The sequence below is a fragment of the Cervus elaphus genome, chromosome 33, assembly GCF_910594005.1.
Source record: "Cervus elaphus chromosome 33, mCerEla1.1, whole genome shotgun sequence".
Taxonomy (NCBI): domain Eukaryota; kingdom Metazoa; phylum Chordata; class Mammalia; order Artiodactyla; family Cervidae; genus Cervus; species Cervus elaphus.
In genome coordinates this window covers 35600062-35627500 of record NC_057847.1, presented here as the reverse complement: position 1 = coordinate 35627500, position 27439 = coordinate 35600062, and the positions used below count along the sequence as shown (strand labels likewise).

The 27439-nt window shown below is 37.0% G+C and overlaps 1 protein-coding gene across 3 annotated transcripts in view; it reads right to left on the bottom strand.

Annotated features, from left to right (window-relative positions):
* The window catches only part of FIGN (fidgetin, microtubule severing factor), a 130734-nt gene that overhangs the window by 679 nt on the left and 102616 nt on the right, over positions 1-27439 (bottom strand). Inside the window, exons 1-3 of one of the 3 annotated variants that reach the window (XM_043894217.1) lie at positions 21574-22299; positions 8496-8751; positions 1-7968 (exon numbers count right to left, since the gene is read on the bottom strand). The exon at positions 1-7968 is cut by the window's left edge and continues 679 nt beyond it. In XM_043894217.1, coding sequence (XP_043750152.1) covers positions 5714-7968; positions 8496-8598 — 2358 coding nt within the window. In that variant the 5' untranslated portion in view covers positions 8599-8751; positions 21574-22299 and the 3' untranslated portion in view covers positions 1-5713. Of the gene's footprint in view, positions 7969-8495; positions 8752-21573; positions 22300-27439 lie in introns of those variants that run through there. The other 2 variants (XM_043894216.1, XM_043894219.1) reach the window with 2 other exon arrangements.

The window sequence follows — 27439 nt, the reverse complement described above, 5'->3', positions numbered from 1 at the left end:
GGTGGACCCCTTTCAGCATTTTTTTAAAAGTATGTTTTCTTTTGCTACTGTAATATAGAGCTGGTAGAGAAAAAGAACAAATGCTAAAATAAATAGTAAAATATAAAACACTTCATACAAAGTAATTTGATGTGCCATTAGTTGTACAATTACTTCAATAAACAAATACATGTTATAAAGGGAAATTAGAAACAAAATGCTTTCAGTTACGGAACTTGCAAGCACCCAAGACTCCATGTTGTTATTTCCTTTGGGAAGTGCCATTTACTATTTTTTTGGTTTTTTTTTTTTTTTTTTTAAAGTTATGCAGGTCCTTGCAACTGCATTGTATTTTATTAATTTATATCAGGAGTCACAGAATTAAAATGAAGGCATTTAAAATCACTGAAGACTGCAGTTAAAAATAATTAAGTACCATTATTTCTCTTAAATTTAAGAGCTAAAGCTGTCAGTCAAAAGAATATAAAAATGTTTTAGTTTAAGTAGCCAGATTGCCAGTGTAAAATACTTGAGAATGCTAACACATTTCTCAGAGATGGGCACATAAAAATAAAGCTGTATTCTGTATATTATGCCCCAGATGGGACATTGATGAAGACCTACACAGTGCATAATTTCTTTTAAGTTCTTTTAAGCAGTCTTGTGTTATGAGTACAATTAAAAGTCCATCAATATCCCAAGTACTCGTGCATTATCTACCCTGCCACACTTCGCTAATGCGTCTTATCGTTTAGGTTGCTAATACTGTTCAGTGTAAAGACAGTCTTTCTGAGGTAGACTGTTCAAGTTCAAGGACAAGTCTTTTTCTTACGAAATGCATGACATTCAAAAAAAGACAACAAATAAATACTACATGTACAATATGTAGCAATGAGGTAGAAATGGTTATAAAGAACAATGTTTGAATATACGTCAGATGAAAAAAGAAAAAAAAAATAGAAATGAATATTCTCTAGCAACTGTATATAATCCACAAGGAAACACACCCACACTCACACAGGCAGACAGAGAGAGGGAGGGAGAAAAAAAGGTGGGGGAGAGGAATGAGAATGTTTTAAGCCTGAAAATAAACTTTAGCTCTTTTTGTATCATAGGACAACAAAAAGAATGAATGTGCTCCCAAGCTTGGTGTACTCCAGAACCATTTTATAAATATTTAACATTCTATAGGACTGATTCATATATTCTCACACAACTCTGTGCCAAGGCTGACCCATGCTGCCGACATTCTACATATCACTGAGACAGGGAGGTGAAATTTTCCTGCTTCCAGTCTAATTGTCTTTGACAATTGCAGTACCTAGTGCGACACTGCTTGTGTTGTATTTAAAAACAGGGGAAAGAGAAGAGACTTGTTCATTAAAGATGCAGTATCCCTGGTTCACACAAATGCATCTGGCAGGTTCAAAATCGAATGTCAACCAGAGGTCTTAGCAGACTGTGAGCTTCAGTTCATGTGTGAGTTAGTCACAAGTACAGCTGGTTTTGAATTCTGAAACACTAATAGCTCCATGTTTGCTAATGTGCTTCATATGAAAATCAGCAGGTGATTCAACAACTGAAGGCTTTACTTTTCAAAAGAAAAAACATTGAAATGCTTTGAATTGTAAAGTGGTCATGTATATCTCTGCATATATGAAGAGAGGAAGTAACCAGTTGTTTCCGAGTAATGTAAAATAGACAGTTTTAAAGTTCAAATAGTTGGTGGTGAAAACAGCACACATACATACACACAAACATACACGCTAATTATATATATATATGTATATATATTAGAACTTTAGTGGCCTCAATAGTTCAACAAACTGTGTCCCTTTCACTTTGCAAAATTGTTTCAATGATCATGATACCCAATTCTTGTTAAAAAAGAAAAATAAAAACCCATGAGAATGAGATTATAAAAGTAACTTTCTGCTTGGAGTTGGACACATTTTCAGAGAAATAAATTCTATATGAATCAAAAACATATATCCAACCCACAAATATATTTAAATTTACAACAAACTATTGTGGGAATTAATTTGGACTTTTTTGGATGTATTCTTCTGAAAACTGCATAGCCAAGTACTATGCAACTGATGTAAATTGACCTTGGTATTTTACATAGCATAGCCTCTGGATAGTTTTTATCACTGGCCCAGATGGTGTTTGGCCTATGTATTTGAGTGGAATGGTTTATTTTCTCCTTGATAGGTTTCAAATGCACAAGAAAACATTATACCCGTCTATCTGCATTTGAGTAGAATACAAACTGACTAATAGATAAACATTCTGTGTGAAAGTAAATAGCCTTAAAGTATACTGCCTTCACATTCCATTGATCAGCTCAGTCAGCAAAGTTTTCTATATTGTCACTAACGTTCTAAATATTTTGGTGAGAAGCATGCCAGAAGTGTAGAGTATTTCCATTTGTGTCACACATAAGGTCATTATGAACTACCTCTTGAATTTCTATTGATCCTTCTACTGAAGTAGTTTCCTTCACTTCCTTTTTGTCCCTGTTGGAAATGTTACTGCAGTTGTGAAGAAAGAAATTAGGGGCTGTTAAGTAGACTGGCTCAAATCCCCTGGCCAGACGGCAAGAGATTTGGACTGGCTCATTACCTTACCTTCATTAGTAGCCTTCTCCAAATTCTTAGCAGTCAAAGAGGCCAAGACTATGAAGCCCCATCACTCAGTTGTACCATCACTGATTGTACACATTCAATTCTCAGGATGTGGTACCCCACCCCCACCCCAAGCTCAAGAAAGGATGGTCAGAATAGAGCTCATTACTAGGCTAGTCCATAGGCGAGCTCAAAATGCTGCCACGAAGAATCAAAGACTCACAGGAGAGCACTACCTCCTCAAAGGTCAGCCTTATCTCCTTCAACAGATCTTCATTTCTTCAGCATGCCCAATTTCTTAAGAGATCAAATCCTAGTATTCATTAGGCTCAATGAAATTCACACACAACTTCAGCTTCTGCCTCAATACATGGATTTTTGACCACTCATAGCTCAAAAGTAATTTTTAAGTCATTTAAAGCTAAAAGCCAATATGCGTGACTTTATTTTCAGTTTTATAAATGAGTGTAAAACACAATAGTGCAGTCATATATTTGGCATTAACTCTTACTAGCCACAGAAATGTGGGTCAATACTGGATTTTCCAAAGTTGTCTAAATAAGATTGGGTTTGTCAAAACTTGCCAGTTGCTTTCAAGCGAACACAGCATGTTGGCAGAAATGAAATGTGACATCCAAAAGACTGAAAATAGGTCAGCACTGTGCAAAAGTAAACTTGTCAGTGAGATCAATATGAACCTACAATTTAATGGGGATATTAGAATTCCCTTACAATAAGGGACCTGTGCACGGTAGCGCCAGAACACGACTGTAGTGTTTATTCACTTGTGAAAAGCAGAGGAAGTACTTAAATATTACTTTTTATATCCTTAATGAAAGGCACTACTTTTTAATATGGAATATTTATATGTAAGAACAGGTTTAATTGATAGAAAATCATGGTAAATTTAATTCTAGTTCATCTGCTCAGTTTTTAGCAAGAAATTAAGAAAAAAGGGGAGTAATGATTAAGCATCATAAAATCTCAGAAATATCATGATGTCCTTCATTAGCTTTCTCTATGTTAAGCATTTCAGAGAATTTGACATTGCGGATGAAATCAGTAAAAAAAAAAATATGGAAGGAAAACAAAACAATAACAGAAAGACCTTTCTTAGGGCTTCTCATTGCATTTATTTAAAGTCTGTAAAAATGTACATCACTTTTTGAATACATAAAACGCCAGTGCTTTGCAACAGTTTTGTTACTGCATCTCTCAACTAAAAAAAAAAAAAATAATAATAAAATTAAAAATAAAAACAGGAAAAATACATTCAAAAAGCCAGGCTGTACTGCTTCTGCACGGGCAGTGGCTTTGGGAGGCTATGGCCTACTCTGTGTCAGTTCAGAGGCATTGCCCAACATCAGTCAGCTAGCAATGTAAAGTTGCACATAAAGCATTAAAAGGATACAAAGAACAACTTGGGGAGCAGCAAAGGAGAGGGAAACTAAGAAAAATGCTACATACACTGTTGCAGTGGGGGTGGGCCCAGGTGGAAGTGAGGGGTGAAGATTGATATCTTTTGGAAACTAGATTTATAGGAAAAGATGAAAGAAAACAAAGTAACACATTTGGCAAGCTGTATCTGTTGGTGTGTGTGTGCATGTGGATGTGTGCACGTGTGTGTGTGTGTGTGTGTGTGTGTGTGTGTGTCTACTTCCAATCGTCTACTTGACTTTCCAGGAGAAATGTAACAAAACTGAGGTAGAAATGAATGTGGGAGCACTACAGCCCAGAAGATTTCAAAATGAGAAGCAAAATTGCACTGACAAGAGAGGAGTCCAAAAGAAGGAGAGGGGATGCAGACATATTCTCTGTGGACATATATAAGTTGGTTGGTTGCTTTCTGTATTTATTTGTTTGTTTGCTTGTTGGTTTTGGCTGCTATCTTCTGCATTCTGTCAAAAGCATGGCAAGCCTATAAGCTAGATTAGTGAAGAGAATGACACCATTTCCAGCAGTTTTCAGAGAGAACTGGCAAATCACCACCACCACCATTACCACCTCTGCAGGAAAAAGACAGTCCTAGTTTTTAGGTACTGTGACTTTCAGGGTCCTAAACAGGTCTTGTGGCTGACTGTTCCAGACACTAACACAAACTGAGTAAATAGCTTTCCATTAACCAGTGTACCTTTTAAGAATATTTTCACTTCGTTATCAAGGAGCAATGTACGAATAACTCTTGCAGGTATTGATATAAAGAATTATTCTGCTCTGGTTAATTCCCCATAATTAGTGAAAGAACCTTTTTAAAAAATCCTTCCATTTTTACTTTAAATTGTAAATATTCAGCTGTATCACGCGTCAGTATTTTTCCGGATACATTCAAAGTAATTTTCCTTGCTATTTTCCAATTGTTGAGGTAAACATACATTTTAATATAAAGTAACATTGAAGCCTATCCCATTACTCTCAGCAGTACATAGTGCTTTCAACACATTCCTTTGAGGTACTGTACAAAACACAATCACTTTCCTGAGTTTTTGCAGACAAGAACATTAAAAGAAATGAACTGCAGAAATTAAGGTCCAGATTACCGTTACCCTGTTTTACCTGTTCTTAGCTTAATACTGCAGAACAGACAGGATTGAGGAATACTGTTGCTCTTAAAATGGCAAAAATCTGGTTTTCTGTCGAAACACAACCGTTCATCTCTTTAGTCCAATAATGTTTGAAGTTAAAGCTCTTTATATTAGCACATGCCACCAATGTAATTGTGAGGCAAACAAAAAATAAAGCACCACTCCAGGCACTTGACAGCAACTAAATCTCGAGAACAGCAGAATGGAATCAACACACGAGGTTCACGTCCTTCTGAAATCAACACACTTGCACCTTGCTCCTTGGTGAGTGTTGTCTAGCTTGAACTGAACTGAGCATCGGCAGATGCTTTCTGTCATCTGGGGCTTTCACATCCGAAGGTCTCACTGGATGCCTTCTTCCTCCAAATCTACCCTGACTCGAAAGATGCAACTGAATCGTCTTCTTCCCCAGTACCCTTTGCGATTTAAACACTACTGAAAAGGGGATCTATACCCTATGTAGCAGGTTTGATGTGTGTGTGCACGCCAACATTCATCACATTTTTTTTTTTTTTAAAGAAGTTATCACTGACTACAACCAAACATTTTGTTCCATTCAACATACATATCAAGCTCTTTTTGAGATATGCTAGGCTGAATCTTGCAGAAAGCATTTTCAAAGTCTTGATACGTAACCGGCCTCAACTGGCTGGGCATAATGGCTGAAAGGTCTGTGGCTGGCATGGCATGGAGGGGACCCACCACCGCTTCCTGACACAGATGAGCCACGTCTAGCCCAGAAAAGCCTTCTGTGCGCTGGACGAGCAGTGCAAACTCCTTGTCACTGAGACAGTAATTGTGCTGTGAGAGCAGTTGTACTATTATCTGGTGTCTTGCTGTGCTGTCAGGAAGTGGGATTAAAAGTCGTTTCATGAAGTACCTCCGAAGAGATTCGTCTATCTCTTCCGGTTTACTGGTGGCACAGATCACTATGATTTGGTCCTCAGCCGACGTCAGCACAGTGTCCAGCTGCATCAGAAATTCGGTTCTCATCCGGCTGACTGGACTGTGTTCCTCACTCACTTGAGAGGAGAGAAGCATGTCAATGTCACTGACGAAAATCACTGAGGGCTGACGACATCTGGCCACGAGGAAAGAGGCGTGGATGATCTTCTCTGCTTCTCCTAACCACTTGGCGAGAAGTCCAGAACCAGCGATCTTGAAAAACGTGGCCCCCAGCTGACTAGCTATGCATCTGCCCAGTAACGTTTTGCCTGTTCCCCGAGGTCCAAATAAAAGGATGCTCCGAGGTAAGGCCGTCAGTCCACTGAACGCGTCTGACCTCAACACAGGCCACAAAACCTCCTCTTTAATGACAGCCTTTACCAGGTCGAGACCTGCGATGTCGTTCCAGTCCACTGGCGGTCCTTGGGTGATAATCTCGTTGGTTACCAGGTCGATGAGGTGTGTGTCTGCATTCTTCAGTTGCTCGTCCACGGAGTGGTTGGCTGAGGTAGCTGCGCGGAGTCCGGGGCCCTGCATGGGGTGAGAGAGCAGCTGTCTGTGCTCCTCCCCGTGTTCGCTCATCACGGGCGACGTGTACTTGCCGAAGGATTCACTGGATCTCGACCCCAATGAATTTTTAGCAGTACTGTAGGAAGGAGGGGTCAGAGCCCTACTGGACTGGCTGCTGAATTTCCTCTGCTGTTCAGAGGACATTAGCTGCTTCGTTGGCTTAAATGCCAAGGATGATGTTTCAGCACTTCTGTCAAAGCCATTCCCCCGGTTTGAGTTTGAAATGCTGCTGTCGGACATTCTGTACATAGGACTCTGTGTGGACCTCTGTTGGCCGTAGCTGTAATTTCCATAACTGGAGTCCATGTCTCCTTGCCCTGCCATGTAGAAAGCTTTCCTTTTGAGAGAACTCGCCGAGCTGTTTGTCAGAGCCGAGGGCGCGATCGGTGTCAGACCGTGGCCCTGGTAGGTGTAGCCAGGAACAGTGGTGGGGGGCAGGGGTGTGGGAGCAGGGATTCCTGAAGGCAGATAGGCTGAAGGAGGTGGGGGCGCCCCCCCAGGACTATACCCCGACCCCACAGCAGTCTGCGGAGGATAGCTAGCAGAGGGGTAGCTGTAACTGGCAAGGTTAGAAGTCCCGTTGTAGCCTGGGACCAGGGCTGGCGGCGGCGGAGGGGGCGGCGGCGGCTGTAGGAGCCCGGAGCTGTGCAGGGGAGAAGGATGCGGTGAAGGAAGTGCAGGTGCGGGCTGGCCGCTGTACGTAGAATGCAAATAGGAGCCGTTGTATCCTGGGGCATATTCCTGAGACGGGAGCCCTGCGTGAAGACTAGGTACAGTGTGGCTTCCACAGGTACTGCTCGAGTAACTAGGTTCTGTCAGGTTGCTGGCCACCCCAGGAGAGCTCCCTATGCTCGCAGAGACATCTGCTGGAGGGAGGGCTGAACTGACTCCAGCTTTGCTGGCAGTGATCACATCCGGAACACAGTTCATGGGATAAACAGCGTCTGAATTCAAGGAAGGCTGCCAGGGTTCACTTTCATTCTTCCGACCATTCACTAGTCCTGATGGTGCATCCGAGTAGTTGCTGAGCACGGGTCGGTCCACAGGGCCTTCCAAAATGCCAGAATACTTCTCTGCATATTTTTTTAGTAGGTTGGATGCCGTCAGAGCAGATATGTCATCGTTTGCCCAGGCGTACTGGTAGGTGCGCTGCAAATGACCTCTGTAAGCTTCAACTTTGTGGGCGGGAGACCGAGTGGTGGAAGTGATGTCAAAGTGCTGTTCGGGCCACTGGGCGTGCTCCGGCGTCCACTGCATCTTCAAGCCTAAAGATTTGGGGGAAGAAGGTTCATTTATTTAGATACTCATCAGAACTGTTAAAGCTTTTCCACCCAACTTCTTTTGTTACCCGTTATTTTCTACCAACGATAGTGACATTATAAAGGATTTCCACAGTTTATAACACCTATTATGGTCTCTACCATGCACACATCTGAAAAGGGACTGAATTTCAGCCCTGGATAAAAAGTAAACTGAATTTAAATGAAAACTCTGTAGAAGACCTACATTTTTTTCATTCCTGAGTAATAAGCAAATTTATTTCTGCTAAGCCCATAGAGTTACTTGCTACACACACACAGAAACACATATATATGTACACACACATCCCTGTCAAATTAGAATTCAATCACAGGTTCTCACAATATAATATGCATACATTTTAAACATCTAGCACGTGATAGTATTAACATGTGCCATATCTAGCTATCCTGCCTCTTCACACCACACTTTCTGTTTTATATTTTAACCAATATAAAAATGAGACACAGCTGACAGATCACATCTAGGATACCTCTCTTATTTGGTACTGAACACCTAGTTAGCACAGTATAATGCTCCCTGTGCAGAACAATATGACACAGACATAGCAGGTCATTCCATAATCCAACTCTCATCTAAAGTGGTCCACGACAGTTTCAAATCTGCTTCGTGGAGTGCAGCAAAGCAATCTCCCAGGCAGCGCTCCATCGCTTTCATCACACAAAGCCTACAACTCGGTATGAATTACAACTGGCTCCTTTCTGCCTCTCAGTCCTGTTGTTGAAACTCTGAAAAAAAAAAACAAAAAACAAGCATCACTTGTCTGTCGGTCTTCTAGCTAGTGTTCTTCTTCCTTCTGTTATCATCTTTCTCTCTGCCTTACAGCTTCCAAGGTACTAAGAGGGTAGAATATATATATATATGTATATATGTATGCATATATATTCATATATATTCATGAAGAGAGTAAGGGGGAGATAGGAAAGAAGCAGGTAAAAGGGAAGATAAGAACAGAGAGAATCTGGATTTTGACTCTTTTCTAAGTGTAGTGGCACATACTCGAACGTACAACGAGAAAATGAGATGCTACATGTATGTAACTCAATCATCTGCTACTAAGTGAAGCAAGATGACTATGTAGCCAACTATACAGGGCTATTTTCTCATTTAAGAGCAAATACAAAGCAAGGACTTCCCTGGTTGTCCCAGCGGTTAAGAATCCACCTTGCAATGCAGGGAATGCAGGTCTGATCCTTAGTTGGGGAACTAAGATCCCACACTCTGTGGGGCGACTAAGCCTGATCACCACGACTGAGCCTGAGCCTGCACGCCGCAATTAGAGAATCTGTGCACGGCAATGAAAGATCCCGAGTGCTGCAACTAAGACCCACCACAGCCAAATAAATAAATATATTTAAAAAGAGAGAGAAAATATCAAGCAGAGTTAGAGAATCATTTCAATTTTACAGTTTACAGAGAGACCTTAGACATTACCTTACTTCCCACATTAGGGAACCAGTACCCAAAGGGATTTATAATGTACCCTTGAGGACTCTCATATACTTAGTTACAGAAGAGCACTGGAACCCTGTTCTATTTCCCAGTGCTGACTCCTCCTAATCTCTTCTTGATTGGAACACTTCCTATTCTGATACAGCTATATTAAGCAGGCTTCCTTAATCTCCTTTGTATTACCCTAAGTGAATTTTGCAAACTCTCTTGTGCCCTCTGGCAGCGATTCCTTGATAAGGAGGAGGTCTGGTCTAAATGAAGCATCTGTGGCATCAGCTCCCTTCTGAATTACTGCAGTCTATGTTGACAGCTTCTACCCCCTTATGCTTTCCTCCTCCAACCCCTTTAGCTCTTCATTACCTGACTCTGGCTTCTGGCATGGCCAGCTCTGACTTACGGAGCTAAACTGAACATAGCACGGAGTTTGGTAACAGAATGGCATGTCGATTCCCTTCTGACTCCCTCTTCCTTGTTTGCAAAACCACTGCACCAGACACTGGAAGTTAATTAGCAGGATGATGCTGTGCTAATTGTGTTAATTTACAAGGTTTTAGTCAAAGAGAATCATGCCAGGGCTGGCACTGCTGTCAGGCTTCCGACTTAATGATTAAGAAATACTGAAAACAAGGTGGGAAGGATTGCAGTAATTACACAATAAATGAATAAAGCAACAGGATTCATTTGCAAATATATTTTACTGCAATTGTACTCATTTGCATTTGGATTTTAAAAAAGGATCCATGTAGATATTCATTTGCAAATCACCATCTCAGTTAAAATTAAATCTGAATGCTGCACTGTATAACTTAATCAAGCTTCATATATATGAATATATAATGAATTTTTTAGTAAAAAAAATCTAAATACCTTACTTCTCTTGTATACACAATAGATTCTTTACTTTTCTGCATCTCCCCCCAAATCATCATGTCTCTCTTTTAAAACTGTATTTTAAAAAATAATCTCATCAATTGGAAAGAATATATTATAAAGTCCTGATAAAGTGTAGCTTGCATCATTTCACTTAAGAGGAACTCCGGATTGTGTTGCGGGGGGGGGGCGGTGGCGTGCAGGGGAGTCTTCTAGGAAGAACTAAAGTGAGATTCTTAATTGTTTCTGCTTTCTCAATCATTACTTTTTAAGGGGGAGGAAAACACACCGCAAAATGGGTGAAATGACCGAGACCACACTTAAAGGGGAAAAGATGCAATTTTAATGAAGCAGCATTTCAGGAATCATACTTTCATTAAATTCAACTGGAAATTATTAAGAGCAAATCACCAGGAACCAATCGCAAGTAATCAGTATCTAAATTCTTCTAGTGTCATGGGATTTACTTTCAAGCCTTATAAAAACGAGAGAATATTAATGTGACTGTAATGTAGAACTGTCTAAAAGACCTACAAATTCATTAGTCCTGTAAATTATTTCCAGGGAATTTCTATTAGGATTTTTTTTCTTTAAAAGATTACCAAAATACAGAGTTGAGAAAACAAGAAAACACATATGCTATGAGTAGGAATTTGATTAGATTGATACAGAAGAAACATGAATAAGTATCTTGAAAAAAAGGTCTCAAAAATAATTTAGGAGTCACAGGCAATGGAATTTTTTTCACAAACACAACACATACACACACATGTACACACACACACCCATGAAAGGTCTGGCTTCCTTTCAGTTAGCTGAGCTAAGTCATTATTGGCATTATTCAACAAACATACATAAAAAACATGATTTTTTCTATTAAAAAAAGTGTCTGATTTTTTAAAAATGAGACCACTTTAGGTTTAGAATAATTATTTTAAAAAATAACCAAAAGGGGCAACTTTCACCTCCATTGGGCTTAAAATTTTCCTTGTAAATTAATCATTTGTAAAATATATGCACAAGTTTTTTAGTAAGTTATAGTCACTGTGAAAGACAGGAATATAAAATTTAAATAAAACAGGTTGGCCATTTTCACTGGGTAGTAAAATGCATAGTTTAACTGCATAGTTTCACTCTAGCAAAAATAATTAAATTTCTTAAGATTTCTATTTCATCTGAAATTAAGCAAAAATCCTATCAAAATTATTTATTTGGAACAATTACTGGATACACCATTGCCTTTTGATTCTCATGCTATTTTTGGATGTGCTTACCAAGATAACTGAAAGTTTATTTATTGATTCATACTAAATAACAACCTAATAAGCAAGGCTGCAAAAGTTAAGATTGAGCTTCTGTTAAATAACCTTAAGAGAACAGAATTATTCACATCCCCTGAAACATGAGTATTTATTTACTTTAAAATCATTAATAGCATTTGAAAGTATAAATTAATAGCTAAACCATAAACTAGTTCCTAATATTAGTAGGCGCTCAAGAAGCCAGTGTTCAGGAGACTGTCCTGATCTATAGGAGCACAAAGAACTTCTTCCTCAGTTTCTTGAATTTTAGTACTAATTAGAAATAGAACTAGTGAAACTTCTTTTCATTGTCATTATTATTGTTCTATTTATTTGTGGTGATAGTTCTGACGTGCAATGGAAGAAAAATGAAGAGCTAAATGTTCTTTAAACAAACTATCACACTCCCTTTGATTACACTGCTGTTATCTGTAAGAAGTAGCACATGCGTGTCATTTAACTTGGCACCCAAATAATAAGATGGGTTTTAAAAAAAGCTTGTATATGGTTTCTCTTTGGAACATGAAGAGAAAAACCTCAGAAACAATACTATTTTAATGTTATTAGAAACAGGACTCCAGCACAATAACTCCCACTGCCGTCTAGAAATAGCTTAATAGGAACAATAAAAATTCAGAAAACAGTGGAAAGTAAGAAAAACAGTTCAAGATAATTGAAGAATTGTTCCAAAACATCAATTTTTATTTTTGAAAGTATCATAAAATTCTTAAGAAAACAGCTGGCAAATTTCACAATGCAATGTGTTTGTTTTTAAAATATGTAATTTAACAGAAAATTGCTTTTAAGATACCTTAAGTGTTCACAAGGATGACAGATACTATAGTAAAAAGCATAAGCATTTTGTTATTTTATTGTAATAGGATGAATTTATGTATATATAATTGAACAAGTCTATAGTTCCCATAAAACTGGTCACTTTGGATAACATTTTCCATTCTTATCATTACTGACCATTTTATAACAGATTTAATTACTAAACAGTTGCTGCCTCATTGCTTTATTTCTTCTATTTGACACTTTAATTAGCTTGAAGCAAAACAACTGTGGCATCCTTAAAAGTTTTGTCACAGCTTCAAAATGATAAAGAAACTGTTACACAGAAAAATGACGGGCATAAAAACAACTTGCAGAATAGGAGGAAATTGGGATTAAAAAAACCAGGTCTTCTAGAAAGTATTTTTAGCACACATTCCTGGAAATATTAATCTAAGACTGCCCCACCCACACTCCTAACATATGCTATTCAAAGTTCACGAGATATATAAAAGCTGCTCCCTTCTACAAGGTTCCCGTAGGGTAATTCTGGCCATCAGGGACTCTGCCTTCATTTGCAGGTTTTCTCAGACTTCCTAAGGGCAGGCACCTGAGGCAAACACCTGCAGGCATGGCAGGCTTGCTCTAAAAGCTGCATAGCACTCACACAGGCCTGCATGACATCCTTACACCTATTAGACACCTTTGGGCTACTGTACTTCTGAACCTTTTATTATCATTTAAAAACAAACAAACTGCACACTATACTTACCAAGATTCTCTCTAGAAAACAAACACTACTGGTGTAAATATAATAAAGTAATTTTAATAGTTGACAGCCCCCTTAGCCTAATAATGCAACAGATTCATCATCTGCTAGGTAGGAAATGGCAGAACTAACACAGAACATTCAAAATTTCAAGTAGACAGTAGCAAATACATTCACTGAATAATCAGAGACATCTGAGACAGAAAGGACAGACTTTTGGTCAGAGTGGGGGAAGGAGAGGGTGGGATGATTTGAGAGAGTAGCATTGAAACATATACATTGAAACATAAACATTGAAACATATATATTACCAGATGTAAAAGAGATAGCCAGTGGAAATTTGCTGTTTGATGCAGGGAACCCAAAGCTGGTGCTCTGTGACACCCTAGAGGGGTGGGATGGGGAGGGAGATGGGAGGAAGGTTCAAGAGGGAGGGGCATATGTATGCCTATGGCTGATTCATGTAGATATAGGGCAGAAACCATCACAACATTGTATCACGCAATTATCCTCCAAAAGGAAAAAAAAAAAAAGTAGTTTAAGAGGGGGACTATAAACTTCCTGGCACTGAAAACTGGCTCCATGCAGTTATCTACTTACCTTTATCCTTCAAGCAGAGTGATGACCAATTGAAATCTCCTACAGACTAAGAGCATTCTCCTTTTGTGTACCCACTCTCATAAGCCAAGAGGCCAACACAGCAGTATCTAGTATGACCTGTTCTAATCTAATTGATCTGAAATCTTCCTTAGTCCATTTCCTAGTAACTCTTAGACTGAAAATGTGATATCATATTTAAAAGTAGTATCAGGTGAAAAGTGAAGGGTACAAACAGAGAAATATACATTCTCCTTAATCAATTTAAATAGGCTCCATCTTCAGAACACCAAAATGAAAGTCCTTTATAAACTGAATATGATATAGGAACTGTACATCTTAATTAGTCAACAAACTGAGGGTCCACTATGTGTATAAAGCCTTGTGGTTCAATGCTAAGAAATTAAATCAAGGGGATCCATTTACCAGACAATGAACTTTTCCAGCTTTCTGCATTCTTTATAATTTCACATTCTAACGTCTCTTAAACTTGGATTTTAGAGATTAGATCTTTCTAATGACCTAGTCCCCAATCCAGACAGCCTCCGCTATAGTTCAGTACTTCACTTGTCATGGAGCACTATGAGGTTGAAGACTATCTAACACAGTGTTTTATTTGGAGGCACTACTGGATTGTTGGGATAGAATGGACTGGAGAAAACATAAAGAAGGTCCTAGAATTTTGTCTGAAGAGTGAATATCCTGAGCTTGAAAATCAGACCACTGGCCCTGATCCATGCCTTCACTTATTTGTTCTAATCTTGGTGACATCATCTAAGTATATTATACTCACTTTTTTCAGCCATTAAATATAGACAATAATGGTATCATATACCTTAGCAGGGGGCTTCCCAGGTGGTGCTAGTGGTAAAGAACCCACCTGCCAATGCAGGAGCCACAGGAGAAAACCAGGTTCTATCCCTGGGTCAGCAAGATCCCCTGGAAGAGGGCATCGGCAACGCACTCCAGTATTCTTGCCTGGAGAATTCCATGGATAGAGGACCTTGGCAGGCTGCAGTCCACAGGGTCGCTGTACAGAGTCAGACAGGACTGAAACGGCTGAGCACACACACACATATACCTTACTGGATTATTACTAAGGTTACCTAAAGCAGCAATATTTGGGAAAATAATTTCCAACTGTGACCTGCTACACAAGTGTTTCTTGGTATGCATTTATTTTGAAAAAGCCAGAGATGAATTAAACACAAAACAAAATAAAACTGACTAGACAGAAGAAGAACTAAAATGACTCCTAGAATTTATAAATCACTTTTTCTTCAACGTCTGGACAGCTACTGAAAAGGAAATTTTCCATTAGGTATGTTGGTTGTAAGAAAGGGATAGGAATTCTTTCATACTCAGCAAAACACAGAGCATGATCTTCTTAATCAAAAAGATGTCAAAAATTCAAACTATTTTATAGTATTTATTCTTTATGGTGTTTGTGACTCACTGTGGAGACCACAAGTAAGAAACAACAGATATTTAAAACCAGTTAAGGATGATCTCACAGCCCACAGTCTGAAAATAAGATATTCTAATTATATAGCAATACTGTCAAAGAGTTTTCTCTTTAAATCACACTTTCATACCTCAAGACTCCAAATTATAATGCAGCAAATTACTCCCTCCCCCTACTCTACCTTATTTGCATAAAGCAAGCCTTTTTAAAACTCACAAAGGCATTTATGGCTAAATGGTCCTTAGTAAATATAGTTTAAATACTTCACCATCCAATATAGAGAAATTGCTACCTGACAGCCAGAAGGCAGCACATAACCTGTAACTATGTTTTGTTTGGCCAGTCCAGAGTTTTAAAAATCAGTCAACTTCATAATAAAAGAAACTGTATTTCTGTATATCCCACTTTTTCAAGACAAGCTGATTGATCTTATAAGACTAGCTCTCATTCTTGCCTGGCAACCATTGGCCAAATCTGAGGTCCCACTAGACATGGCATGCCCTCTCTACTTTGTCATGAAACTCCAACTTCCTATTACAACATCAGATATTTCTACAGTATCTGCTGGTCACATAAGCAGTTAAAATTATGATTTCACTCTGAAGCTTCAAGCTTTAGTTTTTCCACTTAAGTACATTTTCTTGAAAACCAGCAAGTATAGTACTTTAAAACTTAAAAAAAGTAGTGCCTTTAGATTAAAATTTTCCAAATTTTTTTATTAGACGCATTCCTGCCCTCCTACTCAAAGCACAGGGAAAATATTTGATATTTTCCTTGCTGATTCAGTGTCACTAGTACAACGGTGTAAAATGAGAAATGATTCCTTAAAAACACTGGTCTCCAGACTGCTGCCATTTCAGTGTTCCCCCCTGCTTGCTTTGATTTGTTAGATACTTTTTCTAGTTGTTTTCCACATTAAGTCTCCGCCATTCCTAATATTCTCCCCAAATATGCCATAGGTTCTTATTCCACAAACCAATACTTCATTTAATAGTAATAGTCAATCATAACTTCTAGTACAACTTTTGAGACTTTAAGTTACTCCAAACTTATGCTACTTAATTCTTATAGAAATTTGTTGGGTAGGTGATATCTGGATAAGCAACTGATTTTATTCTATATGTCATCCTTTTAGGCTTTAAAAGCAAGTATTCAATATTACAGACATCATGACTTGGACTAGAATGGCATATACCCTGTCCTTCAATTAAATTTGTGGGTAGCTTATGATCTGAATCAGTTTCCCTAAAATGCATTAAATTTTATTCATGGCAACAAAATATTCATTCATCAAAATGTGACCAAGTATAAAAATGTTTATTTGCCAGTATTTCATAATGAGGTTGAAACTTGGTATGCATGGGTCCCATAGGTCATCATTTTTAACAGTCAAGACACACATATAAGAGAATGACTGCATTTATGAGGATGAATGCCTAAGCACTATGCAAAGCAAGTTACATTGATGAGAGAAATATCACTTTTAGGCCACCAGTCTTGTGTTTAATACATTAGCAAGACAGACAGCCTAATACTTGAAGCAAACCATAAATAGAAGAATTGTTGGTTGTTCAGCTGCTGAGTTGTGTCTGACTCTTAACGACCCCATGGACTACAGCGTGCCAGGCTTCCCTATCCTTCAACAATTCTTCTATTTTAAATAAGGCCTACAAGAAAGCAAGAGCAGAAACTGAGAGATAAATTAGGAAACTAGTACTTAGCTTCAGGTGAGGGATCCTGGAAGCATGGATGAGGGTTAGGACAATTTAAATAAATAATTATTCTTCTCCTGTGGGGGTCATAAAATTTCCCATGCGTAAAAGTATTCAAGTGAACATACAATCACATTCACAGAAAATCCATATATTTTAAAATTATAGTTTAGATTTGTGGGTTTTCCTCTTTGCAGTTTTACAAAAGCATATGTGTACAAGTTTTTGAATTATCATCTAAATCAAGTAAAAAGCAGTGTCCAAAATTTTGTGCATATCCTACCATAATTAATTCAAAAGAATGCACAAGTATGTGTATACATGCAATTTAAAATATACAGATGATTCACACTCTGAATCTTAGTATTAAGTGTCAGGTGTTGTCAACTATTGCAAGGGAAACAGTTTGAGGGTTAGTGGGTAAGAGGACTGATATTACCATGTTGAATCAGATGTAATTCTATCGCTGTGAATGATTTTAGACAATTTTAATCACTTCAAATCGTGCTTTGTAGTTAACCTTTAAAGTTGTTACTTTATGGCCTTTCATTTCTCATTCTGTCTCTTCCCTTTTTCCATATACGTTTTCAATCCATTAAGGCCATCTACCCTTCCCCCACTCCAGTTCTTTTTGTCATACGAAGATCATCAGGGCACACACACATGTCCATAGGGACTGCCAGGGCTAATGAATATGTATGTTCTGTGTCACAACAGAGCACTCCCCTTGTTCTGCAGTATCAACCCTCTTATGTGTGTAAATAACAGGTGAGCTGTAGCGTGCAGGGATGAACGGGGTTAACACAACCTGAAAGCCCCGTGCCAGAGTCACAGGAGCCAGCCTGTGTGACTGGTCCAGAAAGAGAAAGCCAAATGCCGCAAGTACGGCACACTTCCTATGTGTTCTGAATATTTATTTTAAAAAAGGATTCTGCTGAGATAACATTACTATCCTCCTAAAAGTCTGAGGTAATTTCAGTTGATTCTCCAGATACTCTTGTGCCATAGAAAATAAATTTGCACTTTTAATTAACACAAACCGGGCATGGTACCAATCTTGAATTATGACATGGCTGGTTAATGTCCCTGTTCACACTGCTAAAATGTTATGTTAATCGTTATGTGTGCGTAGTGCTATTTGTAAATAGTTATTTGCATGTGCCTATTCTATTTCAAGTATATATAAGTCTAAAGCTCAATTTAGTTATATTTAAGCTGAACTACATTCATTGTTGCCCAATATACCATACTGACAGAGGTCAGTAAACAAGTTCAGAATCTCTCAAGCCCCATGACCTTGTGTAAGATGGAATTTGCATTTAACCTCTTTTTCTGTTCCTCTGAAACCTTGCTCTAAAAAGACAGTTTACATAAAACAAAATAAATTATTAAGACTACTTATTTAATTTAGTGGTCTCTCTCACGTAATTAGACAAATGAGTAAAAATACTATTTACATATACAACTCCAACCATTCTCCTTACAAACTCGTCACTTAAGGTGACTCTAAAGTGTGCAAAGCCCAGACAAAATTTGTTTAGGTTACTTATGCATTTTTCTCTTTTTGACAATCTGTGCATTAATTTTTAATGCAATAACAAAATAGTGCCTTGGACTTTGATAAAAATATTCTATAGTCAAGGCTGGGTGACACAGTGCATTAATTCAGTGTCCTTCACTCCTGGGATCTGTGTATAATTTAGTCCAGCCTGAAGAAAATAACTTTAATCTGAAGGCAATGGAAAGCAACACATGAAATGAGTTTTGGTAGGTTTAGTGTTGTGTTGTCCATATAAGACAACATATGAAGATAAACTGCTACAGAATACAACCAACATGGTCAAGGATTAAAAGTGAAGAGCTCTTAGTAACAACAGTAGTTTCCTCTCTTCTCCATTCTCCTGGCCCCATTCTATGGTTTGGCGATACAAATCTGAGAACCATCAGCATTTGTAATTCTGATGCTCTCATTTCCAGACAAACAGAACATTGTTAAAGTGCGGTGTAAATGACAGCCCAGTCATTAGCAGTTTTGGCTCTTCCTTTTGTAAAAACAAAGAATGCTGCGTAATGAAACAGACACAGAAGAAAGGGTTATAGCATCTTTAAAGTGGCATTTCCTTTCCTAGAGGGGGTGTCCAACAAAGTAATCCTTGGGGAAAGCTAACAATAGAAGGTACTACAAACAAAGAAATTGTTTCTTCAGATTCCATCTTAAGTGCATTCTCCATGACAATATTCAACTGCATAGTTTCATCTACTGTTAGTATACACAAGGTCATTGTGATAAAAAAAAAAACAAACGAAAATGTTTAGGTTTGGACTAAACTGAATAAATGGTTGATCCACTGGCATTTGTCACACAAAATACAGATCCTTCTTTTTTGCTTTTAAGTAAGAGTCGCTCAGTTGTGTCCTACCTACTCTTGTGACCTTATGGACGTAGCCCAGGAGGCTCCTCTTGTCCATGGAATTCTCTAGGCAAGAATACTAGAGTGGGTTGCCATTTCCTTCTCCAAGGGATCTTCCCAACCCAGGGACTGAACCTGGGTCTCCTGCATTGCAGGCAGATTCTTTACCACTGAACCAACAAGGAAGCCCCTTTTACTCATAAATTCTACTTTAATCCCAATCCAACTGTATTCTGTTATGAACAAACACAGCTTACTTTAATATAGCTGTGAAATGTAAGGTTGCTCTCAACCAGTCAATAGAATTTAAAGCTGTTAATGATGTTACTTCTATATGGTGAACACTACTCTATAATTTTAAACTTCTTACTGATGATAATGAACTATTTTATTGGCCTCAGTTTTGCATAAGCTGCAGTATTTGCTAATAATTTTAAGGAAAAGGAAGTTATTTTCCTAGTCATATTTATAAATTAGCAGATAATTTGAAAGAAATTTAATTCAAAATTTGCTAGTTTTAGTTGCTTGCGTTAAAAGAGTAAATAAGTCAAATCTTCCTGCTACCTCTTCAAATATTGTACATCCTATGTATCCAAAGTTTCTAAACAACAGGAAAACCAGAACCCTGCAGGTGATACAGGTAGATTATCGAGGAAAATCAAATCTAGGCACTTGTATATGTGTGCTCAAGTATTCGGTCTATAGTTGTGGAAAGGATACAGAGAAAGGGGAAAGATGACAGAGAAGAAAAAGATTTTTAAAAAATGCTTTTATCCTAAAAATGATCTGCTTCATTATTTATAATTTGAATCCAAAGCACATTCTAAATTATTTAACTAGCATGTACACATAACATTTTAATTAAATATAAGTATCACTTAAAAGTTTTTTTTATCTATATATTTATTTTTGGTTTGAATCAAGTAATACATTTCAAAAAGTTTCCATAGTTAATAAAAATTAAAAGTCTTACTTATGACCTCAAAATACAGTATGAACATTGCTTCCTTATGCATTTTCAAGGAGGTCTAGGTTTATATATGTAAAGTTTTTCCAAGAAGAAAACCTAATCACAATATTATATATTGACATATGTTCTCAATTTTATTCAGAAAGAAAAACACTTCATTAGAATCTTTTCAGATGAAATATTTAAGAAATCCTTGAAATGCAAAAATTAAAATATATAATAACTGACAGGAAAGTACTCCAATTTAAATTTAGAATTGTTCTTGTGTTTTCTGTACCAAAGTTTTGTGTTTTTTTTTTTCCCCCTTAAACAGAATAGAAAATTCACAGAATTAATGAATTATAGGTTTAAAAGTGCATTCCTCCTCACTGAACCTTTAATTGGAACTCCTTTTAAGTAAATACCTTGGAACTGGTCTCCTTTTAAGTAAATCTTTTTGAAAGTATCCAAATGCCTACAAGAGTACTATAATTTCCTTTTTCTATGATTTTCAGTCTTACAGCCATTACATGATCACTTAGCTAACTTGAGAAGTTTTTCAGGTTAGCATGTTTTATGGTGCCTTCCTTTTTAAAAATGCTTCTATAGCCAGCCATTGTTTTCATATTTTACTTCAGAAATTATTTTATCCAGCTCAGTGTCAAATGATATTATACTTTAAAAATAATCTATTCAGAAAATATAAAATAGTGGATTGCAAACCCAGCCATAGCTCTCAGAAGCATTAAAATGTTACTAGAATGCCCGAATGACAGCAATGACAGCTTAATCACTTAAAAGGCTTTTTACATTAACAATTTTTTTCTTTCAATTTGAGCAGTATATTCAGGCATGATTTAATAGGAGGTTAGCTGTTAAATGTGGCTAAATAACATACTTTTTAAAAATATAAAAATCAAATTTAGTGTCTAATGAACATTCCTTTACACTTTCTGATGTATTAGTGCACATTCATAAAACTGGGCTTCTTTTATTTTTTTCCTAATATATTTAAAAAAAAATCAGTGAGATAATTAGCATGCAAAATCCAACAGCTTTCTATATTGTTATGATTTTAAGTAGCAGATTCATGGATAAAACATAATTGAAAGGTGAGCCTATTAATCTGGAGAATAACCTCCACAATCCAAATAGGAAAGAATCATGTTTAAGTCTCCATCTCATTTATAGTTTTATATTCCTAAGGAAAAAAAAAACCCACAACAAAGCAGAGAGAAACTAAAGGTGACCTTATTTAGACATATTGGTTAAGGCAGCCTTTGCTGTTTTTAAGCAAACATGATTGTGACTCCACTTTGTCCATCCACTTTCCCAGTGTGTAAATTGGATGATGACTTGGACAATTCTGTCTTCATTAGTGAACTGTGGAAAGGAAATACAGAGGTGGCTTTTTATTTTTTAAACTCTGTAGTGTCTTGTAGCCAGATTCTGAAGCAGCAGGAAAAAAAAAAAAAGTTATATATACATATATAAATTTTTTGCTAGACAAGCTGTCGTAATTGAAATGAAGTCTAATCAGACTCATTACTGTTTTCAGCAATTTGCACCACCAAAGATGCTTATTAGGTAACTGTGTTTAATAAACCACTCTTTAGAAAAATACCAGTAATGAGCTCTTAACAGCCAATCTTTAGCGTGAATGTAATGTGAAAAGTGTTCCTAGCGCTGAATAGATTTTCACATTTAGTAGTGTCATAATTAAGCTCCATGAATTGTTGCTGTGATGCTAGATTTATTACAATAATCTTTTTTTTTTTTTTTTTTCTGCTTGGAAATGCAATCGTCTTCTATTAGAGTTAGATCATATCCAATGTACAGCAAATTTTCGTCTACTGCAAAGCTGGTCGGAAGGTTTTTCAACTGAGGATTTGTTAACAAATGATAAGGAACTGATAACTGATAATTGATTATAATGGATAATTGATGTTATCTATCAAGATTTTCCTCATCAGCATCCCCATACCTCAGGAAAAATCCTTCCTGTAACTTGATTATACATGGAAAGTTACCCAAGATATAAATGTATTATGATCATAAAAAGGAAAAAAATTGCATTTCTTTCACTAAAACACGAGAAAAAAAACTGACATACTGAAAGGAATATTTGAAGAAATGTTGGCCTTTCATAATTGCAGTTCCAAATAATGCCACACTGCTTTCTTGGATTGGAGAAGCAAACTGCAACCCACTTCACTATTGTTGCCTGGATTGTTCTTAAAAATGGGAATAACATTTTCCTCTTTGAGTCTTCCTTTTCGTAGCACTCTTTATTAAGATCTTAACATTAAAAAACAGTACTCTCTCTATATAAGTGTATATATATATATATATATATATACACACACATACATTATTTATATGCACTAAAGGTGGTCATGAGAGTTAGTTAGTCTTCTTATTGATATGGGCCAAAAAAAAAAAAAAAAGGCCTGCTACATACCTCTAAAGAGGGGAGTTCTTCCATGCAAGGTGATGAATGTGCTAAAATAAGTATATACCTATAGAATCTATATTGATTAGTCTATCAATAGAGTATATCCAGAGGTATTTCCATGTATATAAAATTATATAGAAGGAGCTGAAAATATTTCTTGAGACTTATGAGGAAGCTCTTGAGCTTGTTGTCATGAAAATGTCTCACATGATAAGATAAATATTTTTTGTTTGCTAAACAAACATTCTGAGAGTATTCCATAAAGAGAGTCAATAAATGAAAAAGTACAAAAAACAAACAAACGGAAACCCAGGAGACCAAGAGTTCATACCCATTCATGAGAAAATGTTACGAAGGATTCTGTTAGTGAATGATTCCTCTTCTCCCAATACCCTCTCATTTCTTCTTACCTCAAGCTTCAGGACTCTTAATTGGAGCCAATAAGCTTCCATATCTGTTTTTAGCTTTCTGAATCAATAGGTATGAGAACTGAGACTGTCAAATTAATGGCTTGCTTCATCTGATTTTGTGGCATGCACTTCTTTGCATTACAAAGCAGAGAAGAAACCAACTCATTCCCTTATGAATTCCTATAGCTTTCAGATCAAAATATCTTCCAGTTTCTTTGTCTTGACTGAATTCGTATTCAGAACCACAAAAGACAAAGCCAATGCATGAAACTACTAGAAACCTATATTTACGTGCTTAAATGACTTATAGATAAAAAATGAAAACACAAAAAATTAAGAAAGGGTCCCTTTCAGTGCCTTTGGAATGCCTTATCATAATCTAGAATAACCTAATTTCTGAATCATAGAATTTATGAATGTTTTAGAAAAGAGAGTGGATGTTTTGTATATTTGAATTTATTACAAAAGTGAAGAGGCCCTAAGATGTCAAATAATATGGTGGCAATAATATTAATGATAAATATGAGCAATTCTTTTGGTAAGCTTTCAAAATAATTTTTCATAATGATGAAGATATAATTTTAATTATGAATTTCAATTAGGAATTGAGTACTTAGTTAACAGATATTTTACCTAGCTCTAACCCTGAGTTATAGAAGGTTGGCAGAATTTGCCTTAGTTTTATTTCTAATTTGAGAAAAATAATCTAGGGAGTATACACAGACGAAGTTTTAGTGTAGAGAATAAAAAACATAAATATAACCACATAAATACAAGTTATGATTATAAGGCATAATAAAATGGTAGTGGTAATGGGGAGATTTGTATTATCAAGATTTTCAGGAGAAGGTAGGTTTCAAACTTCACTTATTGGCCATACCATTGTGACACTGGTCTGAACATGCAGAAAAGTCATATACTTAAGCTTGCAAATAATTTTTAAAGAGAACTAGGGTTCATTAGTCCTTAAACTTTTCAAGGATTCACAAGACCTAGTAACAGCGTTATCATTCTTAGAACCTTTCATTTGTCATATTCCTGAGCTAATAAAACTTAAATCAATATTCTTCCATGTAACAAACAGCCAAGCAAGCAAACAAAAATGAAACCTGAGAAAAATTCATTTTCTTTTACTTATGTCTTTAATTCTTTCATATTTACTCCAAGACACGCACCCCCCCCCCCCCAAACACCCTCAACTTCCTTTTGGGGCAGTGAGTTATTTTCTCTCTTTTCCTTTCCTTTCTCTGTGTTTTCAAGTAGTCAATTATGAAAAAATAATTTACAGAGAAAATATATTTTAAATTTCAAAACTAGAATCCTGAAAACAATCTTCCTTAAATCTCTGAATCTTGACAGCTTTTGTTGTCACTAGAAAAACAAATGGGACTAGTTGGCTAAATTGTTTAAAACATGATGGCGGCACTCATGCTATAATAACATCAACACCTACTACAACCTGAGAGCTTCTGCCCTGAGCGCTAGGAGACAGAGGTCTCTGCCCCAGTGGAACTTATGGTCTGTATTTAGTGGTGATTTACAAAAGAAAAGATTTATTCTGAACTTGGCAGGGGAAGGTGGCTATATCAAGAAGTAAAGGTTTGAGGCATATCTTGAAAGCTGAATAGAATTTTATCAGAATAGAGAGAGATGAGTTTTCCTGCCCAAGACAGGACTCAATTAGAGTCACAGATGAAGCTTACTGTACCAGGAATATTCAGGAAACAGAGTAGCTTGGTATGGTTAGAAGATAGGAGACACGTATATGTCTGTGCATGAGTAGGATGGAGGTAATGATAAAGCTTGAATTCAGTTTGCAAAGGGACTTAAATGTTGAGACTTTATCCTACTGCCAACATAAAGTGCTTCCCTTCTCTCTTCTTTAGAAATATATCAATAACAATATATAGGCCAGAAGAGAGAGGGGAATAGACTAGAAGCAGAGTCTGAACTTGAACAGAAAGAAGGAAAAAAATCTGAGAAAGATTTCAGATGTAGAGTTGAAAGAATGAGCTGACCAGTTAGAAGAATGAAAAACAGGAGGGATATCATCATAAAAATAGAAATTCTTGTGAGATATCTGTCAACTAGTTAATAAAGAGATTGTGGTGGATATTACACTTCATCCTTCAGAAGCCTAGTGAGGGATTAATCCCCTTTTATATATGATGAAACAGGTTGCCTGACTCTAAGGAACTTTCCCAAGGCCACTCCTGAGCCAGAATTGCAATCTGGATCATGTGACACAAACCTGTTGCACTTTGGCTCTCCTTGGAGAGCTCCATGGTTCTTAGCGCATATAACCAGTGAGTTGGCCACTAGAAGTTCCCATCTTTTGATAGAAGTCAAAGATCTAGAAGGATATTTAGGAATCATGAGCAAATGGGAATCATTGAAGTTATGGCCATGGAAGGCATAGCAGAAATAGAATGGTATAGAATGAGATGAGAATGGAACTCTTGAGTTCAATCAGCATTTAAGGAGTAGGCAATTGGGAGGACACGTTTATAGAAGAGAAAGAGAATCACAGAGGGAGAGACTATGCTATTGTAAAAGACAAGTAAGGAAGAATAGAATAATTATAGCACAGGCGTCAGAGAAGTCAAGTACAATAGGAGAGAACATAGGCAATTGGGGGCTAGAGATGATCTGTGAGAGAGTGGTGGTGAGTGGTTATGGGGGAAGTGAGTGGTGAGAAAGACATGGGTGGTGAGAAAGTGATGTGGCAAGCATGTAAGAATTATCCTCACTGTTAAATATCTTAATAAAGGTGAACAGCAGTTTATGGAGCAAAGAAAAATTGACACAAGAGATTATAAAAAACATGTGGAAAACCCTAGACAAAGGGTTCAGCAAACTCTGGCCAGTAAGCCAAATGACATTACTTCATCTAGGAAGATTTCCCACACAACACTGCCTTCCCTTCTTCTCTATTTTCCATATCAGCCTGTACTTATACTGCATTTTCACATGCCTTTTATTTTTCTATATCATCTGCATCACCTACTAGACTAATCTCTGACATCAGGTATCCATACCATTAGAATAGGACAGGGATTTTGTCTTGTTTATAGCTATATGTCTAATACAGATATATATCTATATCTGTCTCTATATCTGTATCTGTATAGAAAGATTTCATGCAGGCTCTAACACATACCACATGTCTAAATACTTAAGGTATAAAGTCACAAATTATTTTGCAAATTATAAACTGAACAAAAATGTTAAAATGTTTTTTTCTTTCTACCTTGAAAATTTTATCTTTATAAACACTAAGAAGGAAGGCTAAGTTAAAATTTAGAATTTTCTGTCCCTGGGATCATTAGATCTCTTTTAGAATGAGAGGCTGACCGATGGCTCTTTCCCTCTTGTTCCTTATCATCAAGAGGCCTAATATAGATGCTATAGATGAGTGTTCCATCCATTCCCTGCCATCCCGCCTCCACCCAGCTGCCTCCTATCCTCCTCTTGGGCCTAGAAGTGTACACATCAAAGACAGACCTGGATAAGAGCCCCACATGGGTTCAGGAAGTAGAGTCAGGGAATTTCAGGTGCCGGGGACATGGTCTCAAAGAAGGGCACAGGTTCCAAGTGGGCATATCTTCATGGCCCTTGGATTTCTCGTGATGGGAAAAAGGAGAGTATTGGAAGAGGGCAAGACTGAACTTTCTAAAACACAGCACCCTTCTTGCCTGGGTCAACAGATGGTTCCAAGGACTTGTATTAATAACTCAGTGCTCTCACAAATTAAAAGAAACATTATTTATGTTTTATTTTGTTCTTTTCAGTAGAAGATACTATATAAGGAGCCAAAAAAATTCATTTTAGTACTAGTAAATTATCATTTACTAGTCATTATCACAATAATCTTAGTCTGAAGACCAGTCTCAGAACTTGAGAGGCCTCACTAGTCAACCCCACACAATTGCTATACATGCCAACTGACATAATGTATAAAATAAGATGACTACATAGCTAACAATTGACAGAATTGGAGCCAGAACTTAAGTGTAATCATATTCTAACAGTTTGTTACTCCACGTCTTTTTACTAAAATCTATATTTTCCACACACTGGCTTTGATACTGCCTTCTAGGCCAACATTGAGCAAGATATTTCCCCATACATAAAAATCACCCTTCTAGTTTCACCACTCAGAGCTCTTGAACAAGTCCATCTTAGTCTCCAAACTAGGGCTTGTCCATATCCATTGTCATGGTACTCACCTCTGAGAGGAAGTATATAATC